The sequence below is a fragment of the Narcine bancroftii genome, chromosome 2, assembly GCF_036971445.1.
Source record: "Narcine bancroftii isolate sNarBan1 chromosome 2, sNarBan1.hap1, whole genome shotgun sequence".
NCBI lineage: Eukaryota > Metazoa > Chordata > Chondrichthyes > Torpediniformes > Narcinidae > Narcine > Narcine bancroftii.
Genome location: NC_091470.1, coordinates 71,043,255 through 71,060,316, shown reverse-complemented (window position 1 = coordinate 71,060,316; position 17,062 = coordinate 71,043,255). Strand labels below are relative to the sequence as shown.

The 17,062-nt window shown below is 41.4% G+C and overlaps 1 protein-coding gene across 11 annotated transcripts in view; it reads right to left on the bottom strand.

The window, feature by feature from the left end:
- nin (ninein (GSK3B interacting protein)) overlaps positions 1–17,062 on the bottom strand; it is a 165,940-nt gene that overhangs the window by 45,040 nt on the left and 103,838 nt on the right. For all 11 annotated transcript variants that reach the window (XR_011351382.1, XM_069917054.1, XM_069917056.1 and 8 more), the window contains 4 exons: positions 15,222–15,389; positions 14,928–15,064; positions 12,347–12,487; positions 2,202–2,376 (listed from right to left, as the gene is read on the bottom strand). Coding sequence is in view for 10 of the 11 variants with exons in the window: in XM_069917054.1 (XP_069773155.1) it covers positions 2,202–2,376; positions 12,347–12,487; positions 14,928–15,064; positions 15,222–15,389 (621 nt within the window). In the remaining variant the exon portion in view is untranslated. The remainder of the gene's footprint in view (positions 1–2,201; positions 2,377–12,346; positions 12,488–14,927; positions 15,065–15,221; positions 15,390–17,062) is intronic.

Sequence of the window (17,062 nt, the reverse complement as noted above, 5' to 3'; positions counted from 1 at the left end):
TTTCAAAAGAACATCTTTATAAAATAATGAAAAAATGCAAAACAAAGGATCGAGTTAGTTCAGTCCAAGATACTCAGGTTTTTGCATTTGAAACTTTACATTATGAGAAACAAGGAAAAGTTGAGGAGTTACTACACATAATTCATATGGCCAGTAAATACTAAACTAACATTAATGCAGAAAAATTTCATACTCTGATGTTTCGGTGTCCTAGTCAGACAGCACAGAAATAGACCACTGAGCTCATGCTGACTCTCATGTCCTTTTATTCTCTTCACATTCAACTCTCTGTATTGTATCACTTCCCTACTGTCATCTGAAACATCATGAATTATGTATTAATTTTTATTTTTACATGTAGTAATTAACAGTGCATCTGTCACATAACCTTGTGGATGAAAATGTTTATACTCTTTCACGCCTCGTGACAGACCACAGTCTTCTTTCTGGATGTGCATCTTTCATAGAATCTTCAATGAGTACTGTTACGAGCCCAAACGACCCCAAAACCCAGCAACAATAGACATTCACAAAGACAAGTGTCTTTCTAAACAAAAGTTATTTTTAATCAACTTCAAACATGAAAGTAGAATCAAACATTAACTAACTCTATACTTAACTAACCCAAATTAACCCCCTTCTAATTCTAAGCGCACGTGTATGCAATGTGTGCGTAAATTTAAGAAAAGTGCTTTGGTTCACTTCTCCTTCTTCCAAGTTCTCTGGTTTCAGGCAATCACCATACTGTACACAGAATTTAACATGTATAAAGTTCACCAGGCTTGGTGCTTGAAAGGTAAATGTTTACCACTCAGGAAGGTTCTTGTAGGGTTTGCAGAGAGAGATATTTGTTGCTCCAGGATTTCCACAACTGAGGTACCACCACTAATCACCTCAAGGTCTCGCTGATGAAACTTGCTCCATCAGGGTCTTCTAGATGGTAACCTCTTTCTCAAGCTACCACAGAGTTCTAATCCTTCCTCTATTTCAAGAGAAACTTCAGAAAGATAGCACTTCTAGCCATCTACTGCTCTGGAACTTGCTTTCATCAGTTTCAAACAGTTTTGCCTGGATTCCACTTTTCAGTTACTTGTCAGCATCCCACACACTGACTGACTGACTGAGCTGTTAACTCAACTCTCTCTCTCTTCCAACTGAAACTCCAAAGAGAGCATGTGACTCACGTCTTGCAAAATCCTCACCTCCCTGAGCAAAACAACAGTTCTTTCTTCTGCTCCCACCTGTTGTTAGATAAACAAAATCCAGGAGTGACCTTTCTATGAGCACTTTTCAGAAAGGGTACTGTTAGCATGACTCCAGCAAGACAATGGCCAAGCATTTTATGACGTCAGTTCAATTAACACCTACTTGTGAATGGTGCTTACATTCTCCAGGGATCCTGCAATGTGAATTCTTCAGTCTTTCAAATAAGATTTGTTTTAAAATGTGTGAATGTATGTGACCTCCTCTAAATCTTATAAATTCTCCCCAAATATTAATATTGTTACAGTACCTTTGAGTTCATACATGGCGAACATGATGATGCAATCTGCAGAGCTACTACCTCGCTGCTCGACCACCACAGGTTCACACATGGTTTCCGGAACTGTTTGTGTGGAGTTTGTATGGAATTGGGTGGGGTTTTTCTGAGCAATCCAGTTTCTTGGCATATCCCAAAGGATGCAGATTGGTAGGTTAATGTGTAAATGAAAATTGTTCTTAGTGTGTGGGTGAGTGGTAGAATTTGGAGGGAGTTAATGGAATGAGGAGGAAATAAAATGGAATTGCTTAGTTAGAGTAAATAGGTGATGTCAGCACAGTCATGGAGGACTAAATGGAATCTGACCATATGACTCATGTCCCAGCACACCAAGAATGATGGGGAACACCATTTAGATGAAGTGTCTAAAAATCAGAATTTAGTGTCAACTTTCTGTATTTTTTCAGTATTTTTGTTTTACAAATACACTTGAAGGGAGATCAAAGTTGGCAAAACTATGCAGAGCAGGATCTATTGCATGCATATGAACAAAAAGAAACATTGCCCAATAGTTTTCAGTATTTTAATTACAATTCAACTCAAATAATCAGCTTTCATTATTTAGTTTTGCTGAAATGCAGTCTTTTGTCATATGATGAAATTCTAAAGTGATTCTCTGGTGTCTGAATCATACAGGGAAAAAAAAATCACAAAATTTCACCTTTAACGCTAGTGCAAGGCGATCTCGGAGGTATCCTTCTTCTGCTCTCTCTTTCTCAATCTCTTTTTCAAGTTCTATTCTTTGTTTATTGGCTTGAAGAAAAAACTGGTCTTTCTCTTTGGTTAGGTCGGTCTTCAGAGCAGCGAGACGGTTCTTGTATTCTTGCTCCAACTTACTAAACAAACAAGACAATAATGATACAAATAAAGGAAACGTGTTTAGAATCCGTCATGGAATTTTACAGCCTGGAAATAGCTCTTTGGCCCAGCTTGTCCATGCTGGTCAGGTAACCTATACATGCCAGTCCATTTGCTTGCATTCAGCCACTATCCCTTTAAACCTTTCCTATCAATGAACCTGTCTAAATATCTTTTAAATGCTACAATGGTACCCACCTCTACCAGTTACTCTGGCATCTTGTTCCCTAGATCCCCTCTCCTTGCTCTTTGGGTCCTTTTAAACTCTTTCTCAGTTCACCTTAAAATTATGCTCCTGACTTTTAGATTCCCTACACTGGGGGCAAAGACCATGACTATTTCCCTTATCTATGCTCCTTATCATTTTGTAAACATCTATAAAGGTACCCTCCCTCCTTACCCTCATGCACACCAAGGAGAAAAGACCCAGCCTATCCAACCTCTTCTTATAATTGAAGCACGCCAGTCTTAGTAACATTCTTGTGAATATTTTCTGGGCCCTTTCTACGTTAATGACCAGAACTTCCACAATACCCCATGTGCTGCATCACCAACATTCTTTACAGCTGTATTATGACATCCAATTACTGTACTCAATGCCATGATCAATAGAGGCAAGTGTGCCAAACACTCTCAACCTGTATCATTATTTTCAGGGAACTATGCACCTGTACTCCTGAACCTCTCTGTTCTATATCACTCTCTGAAGCCCGACCGTTCACTGTTTATATCCTGCTCTGGTTTAACCTTCCAAAGTGCAAAACCTCATCCTTGTTGGAATTAAGTTCTTCTGCCATTTGTTGGCCCACTTTCCTAGTTCACCTCAATCCTGTTACAATTTCAGATAACCTTCTTCACTGTCCACTATACCACTGATCACTGGCAAACTTTATGACCAGGCTAACTATATGGTCAAAGTCCTTGATCCACATGGTAACAATTGTAGATCCAGCATGGATCCCTGGAACATTAATGATCACAGGCCTTCAACCAGAATAACAATCTTTCACTACCACCTTCTGCCTTTTACCATTAATACCAATTCTGTATACAATTGTCCAGCTCAACCAGGACCTAATGAATCTGGATTTTGGGACCAGCCTACCATGCGGGACCGTGTCAAAATCCATGTAGACAACATCTGGAACCTTGCCCTTAGCAACCTTCTTACTCACCTCTTCAAAAAAACTATCTAATTCATGAAACATGATTTCCCACATACTAAGCCCTGCTGACCATCACTAATCAGTCTTTGCCTTTCCAAACGCATAAAGATTCAAACCCTCAGAATCCCCTTGTTACTTACCCACAACTAACATAAACTCATGGAACTGTAGTTCACCGGCCTGTTCTTGCAACCTTTTCTAAATAAAGGCACAATATTAGTCACCCTCCAATCTACCAGCACCTCACCAGTGCCTAACAATGATGCAAATATCTCTGCCAGGGGTTTTTCAATTCATTCCACTGCCTCCAACAATAACCCAAGATACACTTGATCAATCGTTGGGGATCTGAATGCTTTTATGCATTTTAATATCTCCAGAACCTCCTCTTCCACACCAATACAATTTATTTCCCAGACTTCCATAGGCTCAATGTCTTTTTCCACAGTAAATACAGGCAAGAAGTACACATTTAGGACTTCACTCATCCCCTGTGGATTCATGCAGAGACATCCTTGCTAATCTTTAAAGAGCCCTATTTTCTCCTGAGTTGCTCTTTTGCCATTAATATACTTGAGAATTTCTTAAGATACTCCTTAACCTTACTGGCCAGAACAAAGGGCTTGAGGCCAGTTTAGGTATATTAGAATGCCAGAGCATTTTCAGATATTTTGCAAACAGATCAGGCTTTTTGCATATCAAATTTCATAACTAGTTTCTCCCATTATCACAAGACATTTTCTGAGAGCTTTTGTTTACTACTGTTCCAAGAAGACATTTACTTTCCTTGCTACCACAGAAAAATAAACAAAACTCAAGAGGAATTTTGTAGAAATTGCCAATGCCAGACTTTAAAAAATGCTATTGGGCAGCCCAGTAGAGATATGTCGCCTCTCTCTTTGAGGGGGGAAGAGTACTATCCTGGACACAAATCGATCTGCATGTGATAGGTGAGGCAGATAGCAGAGGACTTTATAAATGGGACACTAAATTGCTATCAGAAAAGAAAGGCAACCCCATATTAAAACAAATAATCCTCATTTGGAACAAAATTAACCAATATGTAGGAACCAAAGTGGAGCTGTCTCTAAAAGCACCTCTGATTCCAAATAAATTAATACCATTGACACTTACTTTTATAGATAGAGAATTTAGGTTAAAAAGGGCTTAAGTTAAAATGTGATGATTAATCATAAAAGGGGAAGCCAGAATAGACAGGGAGCTTACCATAAAAGTTCAGCTGGACAATGTTATAACAAACAGAGATCTTTCATGGTCACAAAGAGACATGTAGGAGCCAAAGATTGATAAAAGAGTGAAAAACAGAATTTAGTGTGTGCAGAGTTCGTAGTGTACTTGACTAACATGATAATTACAAATGCAAGTGTACTTAGAATGATTTTGCAAAAACTAACCAATTAAAACAGTGTTAAAGAGGAGGGGAAGGACAAGCAAAAAAGGTATAAAAATCAATGCACTGTATGTATCGGGGCTTGACTTGGCGAGAAGCCAGTTGAGTCCAACTCTGCAGACTTGTAAATAAAGCTTGTCGTGTCACCAACTTTAAAGAGACTCATGTGTGAGAATTTGTACTTACCTTCAGACAAGATCTTTTCTACAGGACAGATTAGGTCCAACTATGGTCCTACCAGTGGGCAGTGATTTGAAAGGGGAGCACAAAGAAGTTCATTTTGGCAATGTATTTCTTGCTCCAAACAGAAGGTCCTAAACCAGGCCTTGACAAGTGTAATGGAGGATTAAAACCATGTACCCAGATGCTTTTTGCTTATGTGGAACTGACGACACTGGGTCCACACGCAGGTCACCTTACTTTCAGAACTAGCAGATGTAATTAAACTCAGCCATGGGGACTTATCTGAAGATACACTTTGAAATGGAATTCCACTGTGAGGCCCAGGGAAAGCAGTTGTCAAATGCAACACTCTGAAATTGACGAATTGGTCACAACCTGTCTTGCTCGAGAAGTTTTAATAAGTCTTTGTATCTACGAGATAAACCAGGAAGTTATAACATCCTGGTTCCAGAATAATTAATCTTCTAAATTGTAGAATGTAATGTTCAGTTTTGATTTTGACTGACAAATATTAGAAGGAGTAGGCGCATGATTAATTGTTTTTGGGGTATATAAGCCTGTGGTCCTGCTGCTGAAGTTTAGACTCTCCGAGGGGTGGGAACACCCCTTGTCAAGAAGGAAGAACAGCCAGAGTCCGAGCAACGTCCCGGTCGGGGGAGGTGGAGAAGCTGCTACCAGCGCCCTGACAACCTACTACAAGTGTGCAGTCGTTGCCTCGCTTCGGCAGTTGGGACCAGTCCAAGCGTTGATAAGTATAGTTGGGAAGGGCTTGCATATTGTAGTGTGAAATCAGCTTTTGAATTAGTAATAAACATTTGTATAAACTGAACTGCTCTCGGTGTGTGTGTCTATTTTCTTTCGGTAGCTCAAACACTGTGACCAATCTAAATGAACAAAATGAGAGGTATAAGTTTACCCAAGACAATTGGCGCTGCGAGCAGGATTGGTCTCAAGATGTTTCGCCGAAAGAAACAGGTGAGCCCTGAGCAGTTCTTGATTCCTGGATGGACTTCCAAAGACGATGGGTTTGGCATGTTGGCCAATACCCTGTCTTTGTTGGGACCACCCATTAGTTGGGATGAGAAGTTAGACTCATCAAGTGCACCTCTGGGAGAGCGGGTTGCCACTCTCCTTCGAGAAAGTAAATTTCCTGATAAAAAGGGAACGCTAACGAATGGTTTTTGGCTGCTGGCCACAGCATTACGCCACTCCGTTCAGCGTGAAGCAGAATTAATTCAAAGAGAAGTAGAATCTCAGTGCAAAAGAAAGCAATTAGAGGAGGAGCTAGAAGTCCTGCGACAATGCTGTTCCATGATGAGCGAGATTGTTCGCACCAGTCAGGACAGAGCCAAAGAATGGGAAGATAAGCATGTCCAAATGATTTGCCGTAATATTAAACTCCGGCAGCAGCTCTGTGCAGATAAGGAAAGGCATGAAGTAGAACCCAATCCATATCGTAATCATGCCATGATAAGGAATGGTGACGATCCTGATGTAATTGAGGATTGGGATGGGAATATCTGGAATGACAATGGTAATAATGCAGATACTCCTCAGCATGTGTCTAACATACTACCCTCTCCATCTGCTGTTCACGCCCGCCCTATAAGGCAGCAGATTTCCCAAACAGACAGAAGGGGGGATGATGTAAGGGTAGAGATGGAAGGGATAGATACCCCGGTTTCCCATGTGGACCCAGGGGAAAATACCCAAACCCCTGATTATGCTCTATGGCCTACTCCCTCTGTTGGATGGCCTCCACCTCCTCCCCTAGACTGGGTGGAGGACCCTGTGAGCCAAAGTGGGAACAGGGGTCGGAAGGAGTCAATGATCCGTGATTTCTCTGTAAAAGAGCTGGCTGCCATTGGAGATCGATTTAGGCAAAAAGCAGGGGAACATCATCCCCAGCTGCTGAGTCCTCCTGGCCCAGCTGTGCTTTCTGCTCCCACTGCTGCTTCTATCGAGCTGGCTTCTCCTGCTTCAGTTATTCATGATGAGGTAAAACAATGGGTTAAACAGGCTCTTAAAGATAACAATAGCATGTGGTCCTGGAAGCCCCCGAACCCTTCTGAAGCCTGAAGGTGTGGGCAGGATTCCCGTGTCTACCCCATCGAGACACGGCGCACACACGGGGATCCGCAGCCCTACATACCGTTAACAATCCACTGGGGTGGGGGTAATGATCGCCAATACTTGGCTTTGGTCGACACCGGTGCAGAGCACTCGGTGATTCCTGGTAATCCCGACCTCTGGACTGGACCGGCCTTTCGAATAGAGGGGTTGGGAGGAGCGGTCACCCTGGCAAAGGAAATAAAAGTCTGTGCCATGGTGGGTGATAGCCCTTCCCCTGTCTGGTTACATGCCCTGGTGGCTGCTACTGACGAGTGTATCCTGGGTATTAATATGTTGGCCGGTATGGCCCTTAATATTAGCCAAGGGGGATTTGAATTTGGAATTCGAACTATTACAAAAAAACTAGTAGTGGGTCAGGCTAAGTGGGATCCTGTGATGGTGCCAGCCCCCATGAAACCAGTGTGCATTCCACAATATCGTCTCCCTGGGGGGCAGGAAGAGATTACTGCCACCATCGATGCTCTGCAAGAAGAAGGGGTAGTGAGGCCCGCAACGTCGCCCTTTAATAGCCCTGTTTGGCCAGTCCAGAAGCCGGACGGCTCCTGGAGAATGACAGTTGATTATCGATTTTTGAACAAACATGCCCCACCACTTGCTTCAGCAGTTCCGGACATTGTCACCCTTATTGAAAACATTGCTACTGGGAACTCAGGAACATGGTATGCTGTCATTGATCTCGCTAACGCCTTCTTCAGTATTCTTATAGCTGAGGACTCACAGGATCAGTTCGCCTTTACCTGGAAGGGGCGCCAGTATACCTTCACCCACCTTCCAGTATCGCCTTCCCTCTCAATTCACCATTATATTGATGATGTGGCCTCCTGGAGCCTCTGGCAGAAACAAGAGGGTCGCCGAGTCCCGCTGGGATTCTGGTCACGTACCATGCCCGAGGCTGCCACTCGTTATTCTGTTTTTGAACAACAGTTCCTAGCCTGTTACTGGGCCCTGCTAGAGACTGAAAGAATGACAGGTGATGCAGATGTTCAATTGCGACCTGCACTTCCTATAATGAATTGGGTCCTGGCTAATGATGCTAATCTAAAGATCGGGCGGGCTCAGCAGTCTTCTATTGTTAAATGGAAGTGGTATATTCAGAGTCATGCGACCAGAGGGCCTGAAGGGGTGGGCCACGTACACGAACAGGTGGCTTACCATCCCAGGTCAGGAACTCAGTTATCGGAGGAGGGGGATGGTGGCTCCAGTCAGTATGATGAGTTGAAGGCAGTCACTTTACCACTAGATCCCCATGATCACCCTCTTCGCCTGTTTACTGATTCCTGGGCTTTGGCTAATGGACTTGTGGTATGGATGCCTGATTTGCAAAAGAACAACTGGATGATACATGTCCGCCCAGTATGGGGCAAAGAGTTGTGGCAGCTGTTGTGGGATGCTTCCCACCATCGTGAGATAACCGTTTATCACGTTGATGCCCATACCAATATGGCGACTAACATGGCTCAACATAATGCAGTAGCAGATCAGCTTGCCACTATCAGCTGTGCTGATACCGTCCCCCTGGCTCAATGGGCACATGAACAGAGTGGTCATTTGGGGGAGAAGGGATCAGCTATGTGGTCCCGTACACATGCTTTATCCGTCCATCAGGATGATGTCCGCATGAACGTACGTACATGCCCAGAATGTCGGCTTGTGAAGTTCCATACCGTTCCACCTGGTCCGCATGGCCAAATAAAACGGGGTGCTCACTCAGCTGCGGTCTGGCAAATTGATTACATAGGCCCCATGCTAGACTGTATGGGTAAATATTACGTCCTAGTAATGGTTGACACCTTTTCGGGCCTGGTTTTTACTTTTCCCACCAAGACGGCCGACCAAGCTAGCACTATCCAAGGACTAAACCATTTGATTTATCGTTATGATGTTCCAGAGGAGATTCACTCTGATAATGGCTCGCACTTCTCCGGGAAAGCAATCTGTGATTGGGCAAATGACAACGGTATTTTATGGGTCCACCATATTCCTTATTACCCGCAGGCTGCCGGGTTAGTTGAACAAATGAACGGCTTACTGAAGGAACAAATTCGTTTGTTAACATCACTGGGGACCCAGAAGGGATGGTGCCATGTGCTGCAGCAGGCAGTCGACAATTTGAATCATCGCCCTTTAAAAGAAGGTACACCTTTCCACCGACTTCTTCACGCTCCTGAATTACAGCCTATTCCAGAGGAATAACAGTCATTGCCCCCCATCCCCGAACTAGAGAATGTTGGAGAAAAGGTATGGGTGGCACCACCAGGTAGTGGCCCTCCTGTAAAAGGGGAAATAGTGACACCTGCCCAGGGTAACACTCGGTGGGTAGCTATTGAGGGACAGGATGATTTAGTCTGTTTAAACACTGAACGCTTATGGTATCGTGAGTGACATGTGTCAGGCTTCTTTGTTCCAGGTTCTCCATTTTACACTCCTGGTGATCTGGCTTAACAGCTGCTTTGATGCCAGCAATTGGATTTGTAATGTCGAGGACGTTCCAAGGGAGTTCCCCGTGGGAAACACGGTCCGATGCATTACACCAAGGAAGTCCTCGGTCACCAGCCTCAAGTGCAGCTTATATAAATATGTTATTGTTCAGCATGTTTCAAAATCTGTTCGTGAGCTCCAGTATCTGGGTATTGTGGCCAACAAGGATAATTTGAGCCTTGGTTGGAATCCTTTCTCATGGCTAACTGCTACATTTGGGGGAGTGGGCCACACTATCCTCCGTTGGTTGCTCGCATCATTGCTTATCTTTGTAATTGTTGTTTTGATTTCTCTTCTTTCGCTCCCTCTGTACTCAAATACTGGTTAGGCCTCGCAAATGACAGATTGTGACCAAGGGGTGGAATGTAATGGAGGATTAAAACCATGTACCCAGATGCTTTTTGCTTATGTGGAACTGACGACACTGGGTCCACACGCAGGTCACCTTACTTTCAGAACTAGCAGATGTAATTAAACTCAGCCATGGGGACTTATCTGAAGATACACTTTGAAATGGAATTCCACTGTGAGGCCCAGGGAAAGCAGTTGTCAAATGCAACACTCTGAAATTGACGAATTGGTCACAACCTGTCTTGCTCGAGAAGTTTTAATAAGTCTTTGTATCTACGAGATAAACCAGGAAGTTATAACATCCTGGTTCCAGAATAATTAATCTTCTAAATTGTAGAATGTAATGTTCAGTTTTGATTTTGACTGACAAATATTAGAAGGAGTAGGCGCATGATTAATTGTTTTTGGGGTATATAAGCCTGTGGTCCTGCTGCTGAAGTTTAGACTCTCCGAGGGGTGGGAACACCCCTTGTCAAGAAGGAAGAACAGCCAGAGTCCGAGCAACGTCCCGGTCGGGGGAGGTGGAGAAGCTGCTACCAGCGCCCTGACAACCTACTACAAGTGTGCAGTCGTTGCCTCGCTTCGGCAGTTGGGACCAGTCCAAGCGTTGATAAGTATAGTTGGGAAGGGCTTGCATATTGTAGTGTGAAATCAGCTTTTGAATTAGTAATAAACATTTGTATAAACTGAACTGCTCTCGGTGTGTGTGTCTATTTTCTTTCGGTAGCTCAAACACTGTGACCAATCTAAATGAACAAAATGAGAGGTATAAGTTTACCCAAGACAACAAGTTGAGGCAGAGGTGGGAGTCAGACTTAGGAATAACGATTGATGAGCAGTGCTGGTCCGATCTGTGCCGGATCAGCGTGACTGCAGTTATCAATGCTTGGTACAGGCTGGTGCAATATAATTTTGTGCACCAGCTGTACCTGACCCTGAAAAAATTAAACAGATCTAAACCTGAATTATCAGATCAATGTTTTAGATGTGGCATTGTGACAGAAAGTTTTGTGCACACAACCTGGACATGTGCTATGCTGAGACCCTTTTGGGTGGAATTGAGCCAAGCCCTGGAAAATAAAAATCTTAAGTAAAGAATTCCCACAGGATCCAATGTTGTTCCTGTTGGGAAACATAATGGATGCAGGCTTACAACAAAGTTGTCCAAATTTCAAATTCAATTAGTCATGACCGCATTGATGGTGGCCAGGATGCGCATAGCAGTTGCCTGGAAGTCCAACTCCTACCTGAGCATTGAATGTTGTAACACAGAAATACAGAGCTGTGTTCCTCTGTACAAAATTACCTACAACCTAAGAAAACAATACAGTACCTTTTTGAAGGTCTGACAGCCCTACTTGAACTACATAGGGGCACAATTGTAGAGTGGATCGCCGTACCTCGCTGTCACACCCTACCCTCCTAATCCACCCCTCAATTGGTGGGGAGTGAAGGAAGTTCATCCCATTCTAACCAGGGAAAGCCACGGGAAAAGGAAGGCAGCCTATGCACTAACCACCATAATGCAACAAACCCATAATCCCCTGAATATAAGTTTCGCACCTTTGTTGTGAGTGTTTTGGTTATTGTGTGCAAGTAATAATTAGTCTGGTGTTAAGTGTTCAATGTTGGGGGAAGGGAAGGGTATAAAAAGATCTGAAACTCTATGAGATGATTATATAGAATTAACAACTATGAAATGTAAATAATGTTAATAATGATATTATTGATATTGACAAATACTGGAGTTTGAGCAGAACAACTATTAAAAAAATACAAAAAAGAGGCATTTTGCAGAATGTCATCTCATGGCTTGTTACCTTTGAAACCAACAAAGGCAAGTATCTTTTTTTTTGTTTTCTTTTAGCAATGTCTCGGTATTCAAAGGTCTAATACCAAATGGGGGACCATTATAAACATGCCTCCTCATGTTAAACAAGACCTGAAGAAGCTTTCACTATACACAAGGCATAATTCAGACTGGCTTATCTTAAATTCATTCTGTATTCCATAATAATAACTGTTATACTTATCCAAAATAGCTAAAAAGTAACTTGTTTGAAGTAAATTAAATTACTTAGATCAAATAACACCATAATCCTGCTGCATGTTACAAAATATGTGAGGCTGCAAGGTTAGAAAGTGATGTCGAGCCACGGTCTGTTATCTTATTAGCTATTTTAACCTGGCATATACACATGCCAGAGAGAGGAAGGTATCAAGTACCGGAGATTGCATTCATTGAGTTGTTCTATAGCAGCATGGCGGTCATCCACCTCTGAAGCCATTAGATTTTTCAATTTCTCTGCTTTTTCTAAGTCTGTTCGAAGTTTTTCTTTCTCTCTTGAAATTTGATCAGCACGCTCCCTAAAAGATAATTGGTAGATATTTATTAAAATGAGCTTGTTAATATATTAAATTTTGAAAAGAATAATTTACAGAATAATTAATATGATTTTCTCTGTATGGTTTCCTTCATTAGTAACTGACTTTACTAATCACAACCTTATACAGATCGCATACCCCCTTGTCCAAAATGCATGGAACTAGAAGTGTTTTGGATTTTGGAACACCATTTAAAAAATGCACTCATTCACTCAGACTTAAAGATACATGCATTCACATTATAATACAAAGTTATATATGCACAAATTTACTGAAGTTAATTTTATATATATATATATAATAGAGTTTTCTGGAGAGGGCTGGAGTTCACCGTCCGGCCACTACTCCATCACATGACTCCCCCCCCCCACATTGTAAACTTCATGTTAGTGTGTCCCACAGTGTAAACTTGTTGTGTGAGTAATTTACTTAGTGTCATGTGATGAAAAAAGTCTCAGATTTTGGATTTTTGGATAATTAATGTAGCATGTAGCATTAATGTTTTATTTGTGGTTGCACTTTGCGAGCATGCTAGAACAGTTATTTATAGCAGGTCAGGGAGTAGACATTCTTGCTAGGATTCCCCCATACCTCGCATTAAAAAGCTCTGTTCACATGGGGGAGTGGGGTGGTGTTGTTGCCGCCAACTATTCTTCCTATAAATCACCTACAATCTGAGGAGGAGGTATGGCAAGTACGTTGAAGTGTCACAACCATAATTGCATGATTACACCCCCCCCCCTTCCTTTATTTAAAAGGAGTAGTGGATGGTAAGTTCACGGCAGTGCCGGAATGTCAGGACTGAAGAAATGACTCTGGTACCCAGTCGACACACCCCTAATTTTTTTTTTTTTGGTTTCTTTTTGTCTTGTTTGTTCTGTGTACTTTAGGTTGCTTGGGTATCATCTTGGCTTAGGTTATCTTTGGATGATTTCAGTGACCGATTGTAACCATTGTAATTCTATGGTGTTTTATTTTCTTTTGCAACTAATACGTGTTTGTTGAGTTATCGTTTTGGGGAGGAGGGGTGGGGGAGAGGGGGGGAAAAGACTCAGTAAAATATATTCTGTAAAAGGAGACAAATGTTCTCCTGTATTGTTTGAAATGCACATGTCTGTAAAATCAAAACTAAAATATTCAAAAGAAATTATTGTTCCTATTGCATTCTCACCAAGGGGAGATGTTATATTGTTGCACAATGTCACCTCTAAAGTGACAACGGGAAACAGTTATTCCTAAGTCTGACTTCCACCTCTGCCTCATCTTGTCAAATTCTAACCTTTTAATCTTCAAAGTTAAATCAGTTTAACATTCTGACATGCATGTATGTACATACACTGTGCTATCTCCATGGACTTGCACCCATTGGTCTTCTGGATAGAAGAATTGATGCGTTTAAACTGATGATGCAGTAAATGAAATGAATGTGTAGAGTTGCAAATTTAATCAAGGGTGGTGCTGGATGGATTCAGGTTTCTTGGGAATTGCAGCATCTACTGTGCTAGATCGTGTTAATGGAGTGCTATCGTTGCAAATAATTTTCTGGTCAGACACATCTATTGGCCGCTTGTACCTGTGGTCCCTCCCACAGGCTCTGTATAAAGGCGGCTGTTCCAGCCGGACAATCGAACAGTATGGATGTGCCTTTGTTCTTAAATGAATAAAATTGATGGTTCATCAGCTTTGTCTAGTTATGATTCTTGTCAATTGCGATTCTTCAGGTGGTTAAGGAATCAGGTAATAGTAAACTAAGGTGACTGGCCTCCAAAAACCACGATTATCTTTTTGTGCTTGAAATATTCTAATCAATGGAGATTTTTCCTTTAGTCCCATGTACTTTGGGATTGGGAATTCACGATATGATTAGGTGGCGGAGGCAGAATCATCTCATTTACAATACACAAGGGTGAACTTTTGAAGTGGAGACACTATCACTGGGAAATTGCCAGATTAAGTAGGTCTTTTATTGAGTGGCACAAAAATAATGGACTGAATGGCCTCCTATCATTCTGTGGCATTGAGAATAAAGAATAGCTAACCCTTGACAGCATGTCACATTCAGGACCACTGCCACCAGCATCAGTGTTAGCGCCACCACGCACAGAACATTTACAGAAAACAATGCAAGGAACATCCAGGCATTGCCTTTAAGGCACAATCAAATTCATGAAAAAACATTTTGGGATTTTCTCTGATATTTCAAAGCTATGAGTAAAAATTTGAAAATGAAAATAAAGCTCTTAACACAACAGCATTAGACTGATTGTGTTTTAGAAGATGGTTCTGCTAAAAGCATGATCACCCCAAAACAATGTCCACCAAATAACATGTGAACTTCGGAGAGCGTGGATGCACGTTAAAAAAAAATGACACAAATTATTTAATTCTCTTGCTTTAACTAACAAGGAAACAACTGACTTACATTAAATATCTAATCTCATTTTTGAAGCTGGCCAGAACAGCTTGGTGGATTCCATTCTTTGTTATCAAGAGCTCGTTCTCTAGAGCCAGGGTAAATTCTGACAGATTGACCTTCCCATACAGGGCAAAATCCAAGCTCTGAAAGCAGAAATCGCTGTGTTAAGCATCGTGCAAGATAGTTTCCTTACGTGAGACACATTACATACATACTTCAACAATCAAAAAAGAGAAATAAATGAACACATGGCAGCATGTTTTACACACAAAATACTTCAAACTCTTTAGAAGTTAATACCTTTAGAATTTCAAGGCCATTTGCAATTCCTTCATTTTGCCAGGCATCCAAGATTTGATCTGCTGAGGTATATCCTGTCCCATCATCCAAACATGAAAAAAGATGAAGACCTATGGTACTGGTCATGGCAGATGGAGAAGCAGTGCGGCGTCCACTTCCATCAAAAGGCTTAAACATGAAAATATAACATCATAGCTTCTGATCAGAACTCTTAAATTAATAACAAAGCATGCCCTCATGACTCTCCCACTGCCAGGCCAACACTTACTCACTAAATCTGGATTTAGACACATTTATAACATTGATCCCCTTGTCACCTCAAGTAAATTTTTGTTACCCAGTCTGCGTGCCCCATTGTCCAAACTGTGCTGGATCACCATTATCAGTCCCTAACACAAAAACATACTCACACCCATCTGCACACACACTTCCAAGCGCCCACTATCTTTACACCTCAACACTCACACTGACACACACAAGATTACCATATGGTTTATGAGCATGATCTTATGTTGACCACCATCTGTTCCACTCATCACAGTAGAACCAAGTGAGAAAGTGATAATGAAAATCTACAGTCGCACACATACCCTTCCCTTTGCCTTACCCATTAAGTGAAATTATCAGTTCTTACTAATGAGCAGCTGGAGAGACAAATTAAGTACTGTAGATAATTCTGCTCAATGTTCAGAATTATCCCTGAGAAGATGACCTTTTTACTCCACAGTTCAATCCTCCTTTTGGTATGGTTGTGTAGACAACCCTATTTCCACCATGTGACATTACTGTGAGGTTTTAATGCCCAAATAAATTTAGCATTTGGCTTATTATCCAGACGTCACATTCCAAACTTAGTTGTCCATTTAAATCACATGGATAAAGTATCTGGAAAGAAATGGCAGGCAAATGGGAATAGCCCAGAATGCAACTTGGTGGGCATGGACAAGTTAGGCCGAAGGGCCTGCCCAATACTGTATGACTCTTGACTTCCTATGACTCTTTACTAAGAGTTACAGTTTCATATAAGAGATTGGCAGTGAATCTTTATCCAAGAATTCTCTGGAGACTTGTTTGCTGAGTATATTTGCTTACTATTTAAGACAGTAGTCAATGGAATTTTAAGAGAATCAAATTAGTCTGGGAATGTTCTGCTGAGGTAAAGGATCGGTCATGGCCTTGCTAAATGTTAGAATAGATGCAAAGCCCCAAATGGTTGAAATCTGCTTCTTCCCCCATGTTTGTGAACACAACTTTTAGTTTACCTTGCTTTTTTAAAAATATTATATTTATGAATTTTAAAACCACATCTATATATAAAACCCATCCCTCCATACCTTCTCCTCTCCCCACCCACCCTCCCCCAAAATATATCAAAGAAAAAAAAAGAGAGATGGGAGAATGTCAGAAGGAAATATAAAATCTCAATACTAATAATAATGGAATTGGGGGGGGTTACCAACAGGACAGGCTTTCAAAGAGTCCAAATTTTCAAATGAACGTGTTGTAAATATGGGCTTCATACTTAAAAAGGATGCTTATTACAATAAATTATGTTATTTTCTCAAGTGGAATACAAGTACGCAATTCAGCATGTCATCTCTCCATCCCTAAATCCATATCTGATTTCCAAGTAATGGCTTTCTTGCGTTCATGACTTTAAAATTACTTCACAGTCATCACATAAGTTCAGTTTTAGCACGTAGTTTTCAGGCATCAATTTAAATTTAATGTGATTTTTGTACACAAAATTTGAGTGCACAACTTTCGATACAATATGCTTATGTGAAGTTCTTTAGGTTTACTGAATAATTAGCACACAGTTTGCATACAGAAAGTTACTT